The 14,360-nt window shown below is 42.1% G+C and overlaps 1 protein-coding gene across 3 annotated transcripts; it reads left to right on the top strand.

The window, feature by feature from the left end:
• The first annotated feature begins 630 nt into the window (after positions 1-630).
• mideasa (mitotic deacetylase associated SANT domain protein a) lies at positions 631-13,231 on the top strand. 3 transcript variants are annotated; one of them, XM_054762326.1, is made up of 13 exons: positions 631-1,183; positions 1,520-3,024; positions 6,149-6,367; positions 7,147-7,489; positions 7,562-7,628; positions 7,716-7,858; positions 7,941-8,044; positions 8,679-8,754; positions 8,846-8,934; positions 9,616-9,759; positions 10,491-10,601; positions 10,685-10,854; positions 11,916-13,230. In XM_054762326.1, exons 2-13 carry the CDS (start codon positions 1,654-1,656, stop codon positions 12,163-12,165), a joined length of 3,087 nt encoding a protein of 1,028 aa, XP_054618301.1. In that variant the 5' UTR covers positions 631-1,183; positions 1,520-1,653; the 3' UTR covers positions 12,166-13,230. The 3 variants fall into 3 exon arrangements, with proteins under 3 accessions (XP_054618301.1, XP_054618302.1, XP_054618303.1); XM_054762327.1 differs by having other exon boundaries at positions 6,149-6,346; positions 11,916-13,229; XM_054762328.1 differs by lacking the exon at positions 6,149-6,367 and having other exon boundaries at positions 11,916-13,231.
• The last annotated feature ends 1,129 nt before the right edge of the window (positions 13,232-14,360 follow it).

A 14,360-nucleotide genomic window follows, 5' to 3' on the forward strand; every position in this document is an offset into this window, starting at 1 on the left:
TAGATAGATAGACAGATAGATGGATGGATGGATGGATGTTTGAAATAAACTAACCCATTACCATTCCCTCTCATTGGCAATACATTCAATACATTGTAGACAAAGTGTGTCTTCACATTGAAAGTATTGGCACTGAAATGTGAAACCAAAAAAATGCAAAGCACTGTCAATAAAAAAAGATGGTCATGACGGGAAAGACTGACATTGAAAAACATAAAATATTTTTGAAATGTTTTTAAACAATTAATTTTCCGATGGACTCTTTGTCAGTGCTTCAGTATTTGCAAAAAAATACTTTTCCTACAATGCCAAAATGGACATGATGGAGAAATCTGACATTGAAAAACATCATAAAATAAAATTAAAAAAATCCTAATAAAATATCATATTTTTATGCCTGTATTTTCAGTTTAATCTTTTCCAATATTGTTACCAAAATGAATGAACCAATATATTAATTACAGTATTAGTATTTCATTTTCAATGTTACAGCATATCGCCTCGTGCAAAGCGCGTGACACGTGAGGTAACGATATAGTGCAATCGACTGCACCGTTGACAAGACTCCGCCGCCTCGTGCTGTCGGCGTCGCCAAAACAAGCGCACACGGATGCAGTTGTGGGCGTGGCTAAGTCAGCAGGTTGGAAAACAGGATAAGCTGTGATCTGTTTGTGGGTGAGGCGCTGCGTTCGGTGCTTTTTGCACCACTTTATGTCCGATTGCACATTTTTTTGTGTGCGTTTGCAGCGTTGTCGCGCGTTATGTCGCGCGCCGTGAGCCAACGTCGCCACTTTAGATGGGCGCGCTTCGACTGCGCAACGTTCAAATGTGCGGAAATCGCAGTGTTTCCACACGCCGTCGCCGCTGTGTGAGGAAAGTCGGTCAAGGGAAAAAGTTGTGGACGTGTTTTCCAGGAAAACGCGGCAGCATTTCGCCTGATACAATGCGGAACATTGTAACTACAGTGTAAAAGAGCAGTTGCAGCAGCACCTCCGGGGGCTTTCGATGATTTCACCCTTGTAGACTTCGCCATATTTGAGTACTGGGAAACTCCGGGGAGAAAGTTGTTTGGAGTTGTGACATTTGTTGCGCACAATCCCCTTAATGGATCTGCATGACTTTGATCGTAAGCAAAGTGAGTCATTGGGGCTGGCCATGGAGAAGCAACCGTCGTGTATATGAGGTAATATGATCAACGTGTATGTTGTGTATTGCCTAACCGCTCAATGCTTCCAACGCTTCCTTATTGCTGCTTTTCCAACACAGCTACCACTGGCTCTATACCCATGTGATTGAACTTCATTTCCTGTATTTCTTGTTAGGCCAAATAGCAGCTACTCTCCAAAGGCCCGGCATTGTTGCTACGAACTGCATTAAAACGTCACAGATCCTGCACATAAATATGATGCATATCTTTTAAGCATGCATGGTCTTTGACCTTTCTGGGCTATTTGCGGGCCTCCATTTCCTGTGTGCTGTCCCTCAGAGGTAAATAAAGTGTTTTTTTTCTTCCTAAAAGGTGCGGCACACGATAGAGGATGGGCGTTGAACATCATTGGTAATTCCGCCACAGCGTTTCCTTTTGGATTTATAGTCCCGGCTTCCACAAAAAGTCAACCACAGGAAGCAAAGACACGGTCTTTTTGCATCACAATGAGTCTTCCTCCTCAAATTAACCCTGACAAGAGTGGCAAGCATCGTGTGGCAGCCATGAAGGAGCCTGTGCAGCATTCAGGAGAGGTTTACTACGGACTGGGACCTCCATCTTTGGAGTCAAGCCAGAGTGACTCAGCTGGCAGCTCTGGTGTTTATAACACAGAGAAAGCGCCTCAGGTTCTACCGCCCTATCAACAGGTTGCCCCTGTAAAGTGGCTGCACCAGGACTCCTTACAAGCCCCCACCGGCTGGTCTCAGGAAGCCCCCGTGCCTGCATGGGGACAGAACTTTGGGCCCTACATGGGCGGTGTGAACGCCCGCAATCAGATGGCGTTCCATAAAGGAGTTCACGACCCTCTTCAGATGGCGGGCGAAAATCAACTGCAGCGGCCGGTTGAGGTGTACAGAGATACCACCCGGGTTCCAGCCCAGGGGAGGGGGCTGGAGTGGGAGCAGCATGCTGCGGCTGCAATGCATCAAGCCCAGCTGCAAGCGTACCAACATGGCCACAAAGGTGTTGAGCTGCAGGGCCCGCCTCACAACGTGCAGGGCTCCATGCTGCAGCCCTTCCAGACAACATTCAGCAAGCAGCAGTTCTCGTCGGGATACTACCCAGTTTTTCCCAGCAACAAGGGAATGCAGGGGTTATCTTACGGAGAACAGCCGAAAACACAACAACAACAACAACAGCAGCAGCAGCTGCTACACCAGATGCAACAGCAACAATTGCAGCAGCAGCAACAGTTACAGCAACAACAACAACTTCAGCTGCAGCAGCAACTTCAGCAGCAGCAGCAGATGCAACAAATGCAGCAGTTGCAGCAGCAGCAGTACCACCAGCAGCAACTACACGAGCGACAGCAACAAATGCAGAAAATGCAGCAAGCACAAAATATACCCCAGCAAGAGATTCAACCCACAAATTTCAACACTTATCAACCTCCTGAACCATGCCCACTTGACAAAAAGGACGCCGCACCATCACTGGACGTCCAACCCGGGCAGCTAGTAGCTCTCGCCGAGCAATACCCGGAAAGGGTCTCCATGAACCCCGCCGAACCCGCCGACACAACGCTGGTCGCTCCGAGACGCTCACGCCGTCTCTCCAGAGATGGACAATCCCCGCTAGCCCCACCGTCTGCTGCACACATGTGGGCTCAAGCCCCCAAAGAAGCCTCCCAGAATGGAGTAGCAGGGGTGCAGGCGGCTGCGAGAGGAGGGGACGGCGGCCAGGTGGCAACCGGGGGAGTCATCCAGAGCACCCGCAGGAGGAGGAGGGCGTCTAAGGAGATCAACTTGGAGACTCTGGCTCAGAAGGCTTCAGAAATGCCCTCGCTGCCCGAGTCCATGTCAGCACTCAAAACAGAGGTTAAAAAGCCTTTAATACTTCAGAGATATTTATTTCTAGCTTGAGAAATCTAGTTAGTGAATGTGCGGAAAGACAAGCTGTAGTTTAAAGAGGAAGGACCCCCCTCCCCCAACCCCACCCCGCCACCTCTGTTTCTGTTTGACACTTCCTCCAGCTCTTACAAAATCAATTTTTTGGGTTTGTTTATTTTATGACCTCAACAGTCTCCTCGGTGTGTGCATGCATATTGCAGGGCTCCAGACTGCGACTAAATGGTCAATTTTTGCGAGTAAAAGATGAGAGAGTGCGAGCAGATTTTTCATCTACTCGCGCATGTGCCACCAGATAAAAGTACCTGTTCTGTATTGAGTTGACCCGTGACATCCCTTATTACGGCGAGAGCAAAATCGACTGCTTGTCACAATCTAAACTGTCACCATTTATAATAATTATGTCTTGTTTTCAAAACACTAGTTGTGTGTCTACGTTGTTCAATATAAATACGTGGTACGTCCAGTTTTAAAATAGTGACGCTATCACGGGATCTTAACAGGTAGCTCGTGAACTACCAGTAGCTCGCCAAAGAATATTTGCTTCAACTCTTAGTATTTGTTATAACTGCTGAATTCGGACATGGTGCCTGTATGTAATGACAAATGAGCACAAAATAGCATAAAGACAATAAGCACAGTGTTTGAGTGGAGGTGTGCTTTGTAAATAAAGTACACTTGAAATGTTGGCAGTCACGTAAAACACAAATAGCTCACCTCTAATTTCTTTTTGTCAAAGTGGTTTTAATAGTGCTGGAAGTTGGATACACTTGCCCTGTCATAAACCTGGACACTTCAATATTAAGCAGGACACATTTTAAAAGAAAGATATTTCAATTATTTTATTCTGTGAATTGTGTTATTTTTAACTATATATTATATTATTAAACAATGAACTTCCCATGTCTTAGTATACTCTAAAACAGGCATCAAATCCAATTCATGTTTGTTGGGTTGGCTGGCTCTGCCAACAAGGTGTCCCGGAAGTTCGCAACCTTGCTAGTTAATTTGCCAAATGTATTTTATTGAATAGTTATTGTTGCTGATAAACTCGTGCTCCACACTTCAGCCCAGTAGTTGACACTAACATGCAAATGAGCCAGTTTGCCAACCCACATTAACTCCTCGAGAGGAAGAAAGGAGACAAACACCAAAGAAGAAGGAAAGGGGACGGTATTGGAGTTCTAATGTAATGCCACCATGAGACCTTCCGGAAGCTATGGACAGAAAGGAGGTGGATGGGGAAGACAGTTGTCATTTATTGTTTGTGTATTTATCAATAATCAATGCGAGTCCGTTTTCGGTGCGCGCCCATAAAGTTTCTGCATGTGCTCCTAAAATTTTAAGCTAGGGGCCACTGTGCTCCTAAGGAAAAAAAAAAAAAAGTTAGTCTGGAGCGCTGGAGTACATCTCCATGCAGCAGCCATTAGTGCAAACTGACCAGCTGCAACTGTATGATGACTTGCACAATCTAATGCCATCCAAAACTGTATCAAAAATATTCCATTGCAAAAAATAATGTTTGTTATTGTGGTTGGGTAGACATTACCCTGTTGCTGACTCCAGAGAAAATTAGTGATCAGTTAAATCATTTTTAAATATTTATCTTTTTTTCCCATTTAAAAATATTTTAGAATATTAAATGTTTAAATTTTTAGGATATAAAAAATGTCATATTTAGTAAATCGTGTAAACTAATTTTCAATGACATAAAATAATACTGAGTATAATACTGAGTTTAATACTGAGTAACTGTTTTACGAATTAAATACTATATGCTTTTGGAAAATAAAAACAAAAGTACATGCGCCTTACTAGTTGTTGATAAAAGTAATGATGTCCATGGTGCCTCCGTTGCTTCAACACATTAACAATCAATTCCGCATAATTGATAGGATACGTCATGGTCCGTTAACGAATTATCATGCCCATTGGCAATGGAGCACTGCCTCAGACCTTCAGCTGTGTCTAATTTCTTCATTGGAGTTAATAACTGCTTTGTAGCTTTACTATCTTTGCAAAGGTAGAATCTTTGATGCAGCTCTTGTATTATAGATCAATTCGATCGTGCAAGGGGCGTGTGTATCTGTAAGAAAGACCATGTGCTGATATCTGTTGAACAGACAGCGAATTCACATTGACAGTGAGTGCAGGTACACTATTTATATGAGCGCTGTTGTGCACAAGTGTTCCAGAGCAGCTGCATGTCTGCACACCTCCACATTCCTCACACTCTTTCTCAGTCATTCAGCGCTCCCAAGGGCGGGGCCACACTGTCAAGCTGAACAGTTGAACTCCCATGTTGCCTTGAATGCACTAATCCTCGCTTTCACATACTGTCAATTAGTCACAATCCATAGTTTATCATCTGATGCCTTTACTGTGCTTAACATTTCAAACAGACTTGAGAGAGATTGCCGTGAAAGTTGTCCCAAAGGTTGATAAAAATGACACGAATATCTGTGGAAAGTTGGATTTTCAGGATGTACAAGTGCGTCGCATCTTTACTGCCAGTCAGGAGATCGAGGGTTGGAATGTCCGTTTTGACATCTCTGTGTGGAGTTTGCATGTTCTCCCTGTATGTGTGTGGTCCTCTCACATTCCAAAGACATGCATGTCAGCTTAATTGTAGACTCTAAATTGTAGGTGTGAATGCTTGTCTGTCTACACTACACTGTGTGCCCTGTGATTGGCTTGCGATCAGTCCAGCGTGTACCCGACCTCTTGCCCTGAGTCAGCTGGGATAGGCTCCAGCTTATCCGTGACCCTAACTTTTTGTGCACTTTTGTCTTCTAATTGCATATTGTAATTAGAAAAAAATATTCTTCAAATGAATGCACTTTTATAGTTACAGCCCTTATATGGTAATAATACAGATGGATTTTAAGGTGTCAGTAATTGACCTTTAATACAAAATGCTTTACTTTCATTTTCCCACATTTTACCGTCTTTATACAGCATGTAATGAAAAAATATCACTCCAGGTAGTTCCCATTCACTTTTAATGGCAGCCCTAGTAATAATAAGTGACTGTTTCTGGATGACGATGTGCACTCATTTAATTTTGCCCCTTTTGCTTCTTTCTGTGTTCCAGCAGGGAGACGGTCCTCGAGGCAAACATGCCAACATGGTCCCTTTAGTCATCCCCGTGTCGGTGCCAGTGCACAGGAGTCAAACGGCACCACAGGGCGCTTCCATGCACGGACGAGTGGGCCAGATGGAGCGGCCCGCGGTGCCGTCCGACTGCAAACCGTCTGTCATCGTGGCTCGACGGAGATCTCTCAGAAACTCGGTGACAGAGAGCTTTGAGCAGGTTACTGGCTGGGACGTCAGCATTGCTTGTAGCCTAGAAAATATGTCCGATTTTGCAGTTTGGCTGGCTATGTGGCATTCTAGATGGGAAAAGACGACGTTGTCCATATAGCCCTGTAGAATTTTCATTTTTAATTATAAACTATTACCTCTAAGTCTTAAAGATGATAAAGACAGTACGTTTGTGTTATAGTTTAAATACCGTATTTGTTCATATTGGCGTTAAATTACTCAACTGCAGGGAGTACCAGTTCTAGGGGTAATTTAGTGATCTATTAGAGGTATGGTGTTTTATTTTAAATGTATTACTAAGTGATCCATCCATCCATTTTCTATGCTGATTGTCCTCATTAGGGTCACGGGGGTATGCTGGAGCCTGTCTCAGCTGGCTTTGGGCGAGAGACGGGGTACAGCCTGGACCGGTCGCCAATCGCAGGGCACATATAGACAAACAACCATTCACGCTCACATTCATACCTATGGACAGTTTAGAGTAGAGAAAACCCACACACGCACGGGGAGAACATGCGAGCTCCACACAGAGATACCCAAGCGGAGATTTGAAGCAAGGTCTTCCCGATCTCCTGACTGTGTGGCCAACTTGCTAACCACTCGTCCTCCGTGTGGCATAAGTGATCCATAAGTGATAATATTAAATGTACTATAATAATAAGAGGCATCTGTTTGATGTGGGGCACTTATTTTTTCCAAGTAGAGGATATGGGACGTGACTATTGGAGGATATTAGAGTGTCTTATGATTCTTCTTCCTCCCATCCAGGACGGAGAAAACGATCCAGGTGTAGACGAGGAGGGCAAAACCAAACAGAAACGTCGACCTCGGCCGGAACCCCTCATCATTCCTCCGCCCAGACCCTCCACCTTCATCCCAGCATCTGTTTACTCCAGCATCACCGCCTACCAGAGCAATCTACGCTCCCCCGTACGCATGCCGGACAACCCGCTCGCTTTGCCTCCCTACACGCCCCCGCCCATCCTATCTCCTTTGCGAGAAGGCTCAGGACTCTACTTCTCCACTTTCCTCACCAACTTTGCCGTGAGCAACCAAATCCTCCCCCCGCCAGCGACGCCCAAGACGGCCAACAGAAGCCTCCTGCGTTCCAGTGAGTCCTGCAGTGAGTCTTATAATCAAGACGTCTTCATCTGTACCCAGCCTATTTTCTTCTATTTTGCAGCAAGTTCAGACATCACACCACCGGTTCTGCCATTAATCACCGACGCCACGCCTGTTAGCCTCGAACCGTAAGCTCCAACGGACGTTCACAAGCCTACGTGAGCACAAGCGACCACCGTGTTAGCATCCAACCTGCTGCTCCTCTTTGTGTCCAGGCGCATCAACATCGGGCAGCAGTACCAGGCGGAAATTCCGGAGATGCGGCACGAACACTCGGCGCAGTTGGAGCAGCACAAGGCTGACCTGGTTTGGCTTCCTTTGGGTGACACACAGCTTCAACACACCGAACCGGACAGTGGTGGGTAGCATTATGAGAACATTATTCTTCACCTGTATCGCCATCTGTCTGCTCACTAATCCTCCTCCTGTTGCCTTCCCAGTGGAGAACCTGATGAACATGGCATGTTCCAGTGTGATCAGCGGCGGAGGAACCAACCAGGAGCTGGTTCTGCATTGTTTACATGAAAGTGGAGGGAGTTTTCTTGTGAGTACATTTGAGTGCAGCCATTATTAAAATGGCCTAAATCAGTGGTGTCCAAAGTGCAATCCGGGGGCCATTTGTGGCCGCGGCACACATTCTAAAAATAGATTTAACAAGAAAATTAAAACAAAACAGCAAATAATAAGGGGGAAAAATATCATCATTTTAGTAGCATAAAGTTGAAATATTAAAGAAAAAGACGTTTTTCTTTTAAAGTTGTAATATTATGACAAACAAACAAAACAAGTAAAGTCGTAATTAAAAAAAATGAGGTCAAGGAAAAAGTTAATGTTACGAGAATAAAGTAAAAATATGGGAATGAAGTCGTAATTACAACAAGAAAATGTACAAGGATAAAGTTGAAATAGTTGGAAAATGTAAAAAAAAAACAGCAGAAATGAACACGACACCTGTAATTTTATGAGAATAAAGTTAAATATTAAGAGAAAAAGTAGCAAATTTATGAAAAATATACTTGTAATATTATGAGGAAAAATAATGTTCTTTCAGTAGTATTCAGTAGCCGTCTTGCTCACCCCTCACAGTGCCTTACAATCATTTTTTATGCCAATGTCAGTCGATGTTTAAGTGTCATATGTAACTATTTAACAAAAATGATTTTTTCACATTCTTTTAGGAGACACTCAGACGTTTGCTGCTTCAGGAGCCAATCTTCCCCAAAGGCCATCACTTGGCAGGTTATCACTACTCAGGTAAGTTGAGCCTTTCCGTTTATACGAGTCGGCCACATTAGCCTGCTACGTTGTCATGAGTTCACACTTCCTCCTCTTTATTTCCTGGCAGGCTCTGACAGTTGGAGTGTAGAAGAGAAGCACTACTTCAATAAAGGGATCTCTGCCTACAGGAAGGACTTTTTCTTGGTGCAGAAACTGGTACACTTCTTCATTTCTCCCTCTCATCTTCATAAAGGTCATTCTGTACGCCATTTCATGCTGCCTCTAAAAGCAAAAGCCCATGTACAAATTTAGCAAACAACAAAGTTAAATAGGGAAATACAGTGCAGCTGCACATTTTATATATGCAAAGGGCTGTGACGAGATACAGCATTTTTTCGCCTGTGCCACATCCCGGTGAAACGGGCAGACTATTGCTGTAACTTTCTGCACTTTCACACACACTCTCATACACACTTAGCATTTTCGGACAGCAACAATTACTTTCAACACAACAGGGCGGGAAAAGTGACACTTCTGGTGTAAAACAATACACCCTAGTTTGGGAACACCCTGTGCCACCTCTTTTACAGCTCTGGTGCTGGAAAATTGCCGGGTCGGCTTCGTATGTGCTGTTCGCACGGAATAGCGACAAAGCCAGGAAAAGAATTGACTGGGGTGCGGATAAAAGGCTTCTTCTGTTATGGCTCTGATTTGCAAACCTTGCGTGTTCTCTGTGAAAGTTTTCAACATGTTTTTCAAACGTTCAGGAATTGATTATTATTGTTTATCATAGCATGGGCGCGAGATAGCAGACCAGGTGCTTGCTAGAGCTACTCGTAGCTAAGATCAAAGCTCCTTTTCCTATTGGCTGAGGATGTGTGACATGTTCCATTCCAGGTGCAGACCAAGACTGTGTCTCAGTGTGTTGAATTCTACTACACGTACAAGAAACAAGTGAAGATCGCCCGCAATGGGATGTTAACCTTTGGCCCTTGCGACTCACCTGTGGATAAATACACAGAGGCTGTCGTGGACAATAAGGTAGTGCTTCATTTCATTATTAGCTCAAAATGAAGAATTTTGTACCATATTTCCTCAAATAGTCGCTTAAATCGTCGGGTGCATTGTCGGCTTGAACAAAGAGGTGCCTCTTTTTTCTCCCACTGGGAAAATTTGGAATCATATTTGCACAAATAAAATTATATTGGTAACTTTTCACAATAAACAGGTACAATTGTTGAATAAAATATACAGCATAATAGTACAAAAGTCATAAAATACATGAAATATGTATATTATTATGTATTGATTTTTTTTTTTTTTTTTTACAAAAATAAAATGTCATAATAAACACCTGGTATTCCTTACAGTTTAGTAAATAAACCACCCCTCCAGCCACATGTTGGAAATAGGGAATCCAGTCTTCATCGTGTATATAGTACTACATGTATTTTTTTTTTAAAGTTAAATTAAATTTTTTCTTAAACATTGATGTTATTATTTCTTAGATTTTTGTTCAAAGCCAAAGCTGAAAAAAAGTGAAATCTTAACTCTTTAGTTAGATGCGTAAATGTGCAATCTTGTTATCCTGTTTGCGTAGTCGTTTGTTGCCAGGCAGGTTTCATAAACAGTTTAAAAATAAAGCGCATTGCAAAGAAAGCAAAACAGCGCCATCTGCCGGATGTGGGTGGGAACTGCACCAAATGCAGAATTGTCTGTAGGTCAAAATCTGTCTACTAATAGATTTTGTCACGTGTTTTGCGACTCATTAGAGTTCCCAGCAGTCCAAACCGACTCAGGTGGAGGAGAAGAAGGAGATGTCCTACGACCAGGAGAGCAATCAGCAGGCCATGGTGGCTCAGTCTCTACAAGCTCATGACTATGTGAGTGCTTGTGTTGGTTGGCGTCAATCAGCTCCTAATGTGTGTAACCACACCTGACGTACTAATAACAACTTGTTTTCCAGGCAGGAACCGTGCTGGTGCTCAAAGAACCGGAGAATGCCATCAAGGAGGTTGCCTACGCATCAACGACGCCACAAAGGCCTCGGACTGACGTGGCAGCAAAGAAGAGCAAAGCGCCCGTAAAGCCAACACAAGATCCCGATGCGGTATTTCCATGCAAGAAGTGTGGCAGGTAAGTCCAGCCAAGTCTTCACAGGAACTCTTGTATCACATCAGAGCCTATCATAGCAACCCTCTGATACCATGCAAATATGACCTTTTGGCAGCATAGGGGTTATATTTTATTTTTGCATTAGAGCAGTCTGATGAGATGTTTAGTAATTGCTCAAAGGGATGCCATGATGGAGTTTGTCCACGATCTCAGCTTTCATCTTTTGGGGGGGAAAAAAAGTACAGTTTAGTAGAAACACTGTATTATGTTAAAAAAATTAATACATGAACAGAAAAAAATGAAAAGATGAAAAAAGAATTTAATTCAAAAATATATTTTCAAAAAGTACATAGAATACATTTTGTGGAAATTAAGTTTTTGGTATTTAAGAAATAAAAACAGTATATAAAAAACGGAGATAGAAAGGAATTACAAAGGAAATATTTTCAAACATGACTCCCTCACGCTTGCGTTTTATTAAACATTAAGGAATAAATGATGCTATTTCGTGGTTGACTACAGCCTATTATTAATAAGAAATAAGCATATTTAAGCTAATTGTATGTATTTTCTGCCCAAATTAAGCATTTTCAAGCATAAAAATGGCTAAATGAACTAAACTACAACTGCAGTATAAACCATTAATACCACCAACTTGTGAATGTAGAATTCTACATTGGTCACTAGGTGTCAGTAATTGTTAGGTGAGACCACCACCGAAGCACCAGACTTGATCACCCGGCTTTTATTTCAGGTTTAAATGATCTCACAACAGACACAATAATAATAACATAATAATAACACGGCTTACTGTTGCGGACATACCCCCAACAAGCTAAAACTCAACTCTGAACCCTCGACGTCCCTTCCTGTCCTTCCTGTTGAACTAGCAACACATTTTGTTAGGAGTTTGTCAATTAATGGTAAAGCTTTTGTATACAGTGGAGTGGAATAACAAAAAAAATATCCTTAGTGCACCAAAGCCTGCTTAATTTTCAGTATTTGCCTCTTAATAAATGTGAATACATTACCATTCTGGTTTCCTGGTTGCATGACCCCAAACTGTTGTCACTGTCTCACAGGGTGTTTAACAAAGTGAAGAGTCGAAGCGCCCACATGAAGAGTCACGCCGAGCAAGAAAAGAAGGCTGCGGCTCTTCGCCAGAGGGCGGCGGAGGAGCAGGCAGCAGCAGCGGCCGCCCGAGCCCGCAAGGAGGCCACACTGGCGGCGACGGCAGCGTCCCATCAGGACGGAACAGAGAATCAGGCAGAGATGAGCAGCCAGGAAGACTCGACGGAGGGAGAGGACGACAACGACGAGGACTGGCACTGAGACAAAAACTGGTAAAGGGCTAAAAGGGATGCATGAGAATGATCAAAGAGAGGAATAAGCACAAGAGAACCCTTTCAAGTGTTCCTGTGGGCCTCTCGCACTCATTTCTTGGCTGATGTCGCTGTTAATATTCAGCTTTAAAGTCCCGCAGTCAGGCCGGCACTCCACATTTTTCACACATTTGTATCTTTTAAAATATTCAAGAGAACTTTATTTTTTTCTAAATGCACTTATACGGTATGCTTTTGCCAATGTTGCCTTTTTAGAACCTTTATTTAATTGACTAGATGTCATTTTCAGTACGTTGACCTGCCTCTGGTGTTGGTGTTTCATGATCAGGTAGCCTGTTCAACAATAATTCGCACAGAACAAAAACAAAAATTCACGGCTCATTTAAAAAACCAAAATGAGCACTTTTATTCCAAATATGCTGGTGTGAATGTTGTCGGGTTTGGTTGTGCACTTCTTTTGTACAGCCCTTAAAATCGTTTGTACAAAAAAAAAAAAAAGTATATAAAAAATGGTCATATTTATGCATTTTTCAGTGATTTTGTTGCAATCTGTTGCAATATAACTTGGAATTGAAATAAAAAATTCTGTAAATTAAAAAGTTCTGTAAAAATGTGTCATTATTTTTCCAGGTGGTTATAGTTGTACTTTATATCAAATAATACATTTTTAATGTTTTGCAAAAATGTAATATTTCCAAGGTACCTAAATGGTCAAATGGGCATGACCTTTGGCTTTTCAAATGAAGATGTTTTCTTAATTTTTGTCTGATTCATTTTTACATATGGGTCATTCTCCTGAAAGGGGTACCAAAAGTGTGACATAGCAAACAAAAAATAAAGTTGATATTATCTACGCAGTTTGCATATGAAAAGATCACTTCTTCTGTTTCACTCTATGAAGGAAAAACCTGCAAGAAAATATCACATTTTGGTATATTTGATGACAACAGGGCACGGTTTACTCAAGTCTCAATTGAAACATTTACATTTAAATGCTCTCATTTCTTTACTTATTTTTTATGAATGCCTTATTTTTTGATGAATGCATGATTTGCACTTTGTATGAGAAAATAAATGATGCATAATAACACAATATTATCTATATCCATTTATTACTATAAATGCTTTAAACCTACCTTAAATTGTCACAAACATGGTCCAAAATGGTTGCGTATCTTGAATGTAACACGGAGCTAGTGGGTGGACCCCGCTTCAAATTCTGTGCTAGACTCAACTCTGGCCTTGAAAGCATTGAACACAAGAGTAACACACTTCACCTTCCGCAGAAGCACGATATATACAAAGCAGTTCCCCTAAGTATATTGATTAGAAATCGGTAGAAATGTTGAACGTAACACGTATCAAGGACATATATTTGTTCCAATGAATTACATCTATTAAACAAAGGATATTTATTGTCTTTACCTCTGGATTGAGGCACGTAAAGGGTATTTCTAGTGATTTTTAAAAAAGGATTTACAGTAATAATCCACAACTGATGAGGATGCAGTATTTTGGAAGACCAACAGGTGGAGACATTGGTTCAGTAGAGTGTTTTTCCAGCATGGCTTCTGTACAAATGATTGGTTCCTCATTAAGCTTGGCTTTTTTTAATGTGGCTTTTATGACTAAATATTGAATATATGTAGGTGTTGTGCACTATTAAACTAAAACTATAGTATCTAGTATCTATTTCCTAAAGACTTAGAAGGACTTATTATGATGGTGGCATTACGGGAAGAATCCAACAGTGGATTTGTCCACATGATGGCACTGTCCTCCTCTTTGCACATTGCTTGCATTCTTTAAGGCCATGGCCTTCGTTGGAGGACATGCCTAGTAAAGGATAGCCTGCTGTCCTCAGAAGACGAGCTCCAAGGGACATTTCCCCAAGGTCAGAGAGGATAATGTGGTCCTCTACCTGTCATCCACTCATCAGTCACAAATTGGACCCTGACATTTGTCCGTAGTGCAACTATGATGACATATACTGTGTGTGTGTGTGTGTGTGTGTGTGTATATATACCTGTGTATATATATAAAATATATATATATAATATAATATAAATAACTGGAATGTCATTCAACTCAACTCAAACTATTAACAAAAGTGTATTTGTGTTAACAAACAGATGGACTAACATCTAACATGCTAGCAGGCTACTTCCTGGTTCCCGTTCATGC

Source organism: Dunckerocampus dactyliophorus, chromosome 19 (genome assembly GCF_027744805.1).
Source record: "Dunckerocampus dactyliophorus isolate RoL2022-P2 chromosome 19, RoL_Ddac_1.1, whole genome shotgun sequence".
Lineage (NCBI taxonomy): Eukaryota > Metazoa > Chordata > Actinopteri > Syngnathiformes > Syngnathidae > Dunckerocampus > Dunckerocampus dactyliophorus.

What these genes read in the sequence shown, in the direction of transcription:
- mideasa (XM_054762326.1), top strand. Translation starts at nt 1,654, where the DNA reads ATGAGTCTTCCTCCTCAAATTAACCCTGACAAGAGTGGCAAGCATCGT. An exon ending in TTTTCTTGGTGCAGAAACTG is followed by an intron (nt 8,935 to 9,615) that starts GTACACTTCTTC and finishes GTTCCATTCCAG; the next exon opens with GTGCAGACCAAGACTGTGTC. An exon ending in AGGCTGTCGTGGACAATAAG is followed by an intron (nt 9,760 to 10,490) that starts GTAGTGCTTCAT and finishes GCGACTCATTAG; the next exon opens with AGTTCCCAGCAGTCCAAACC.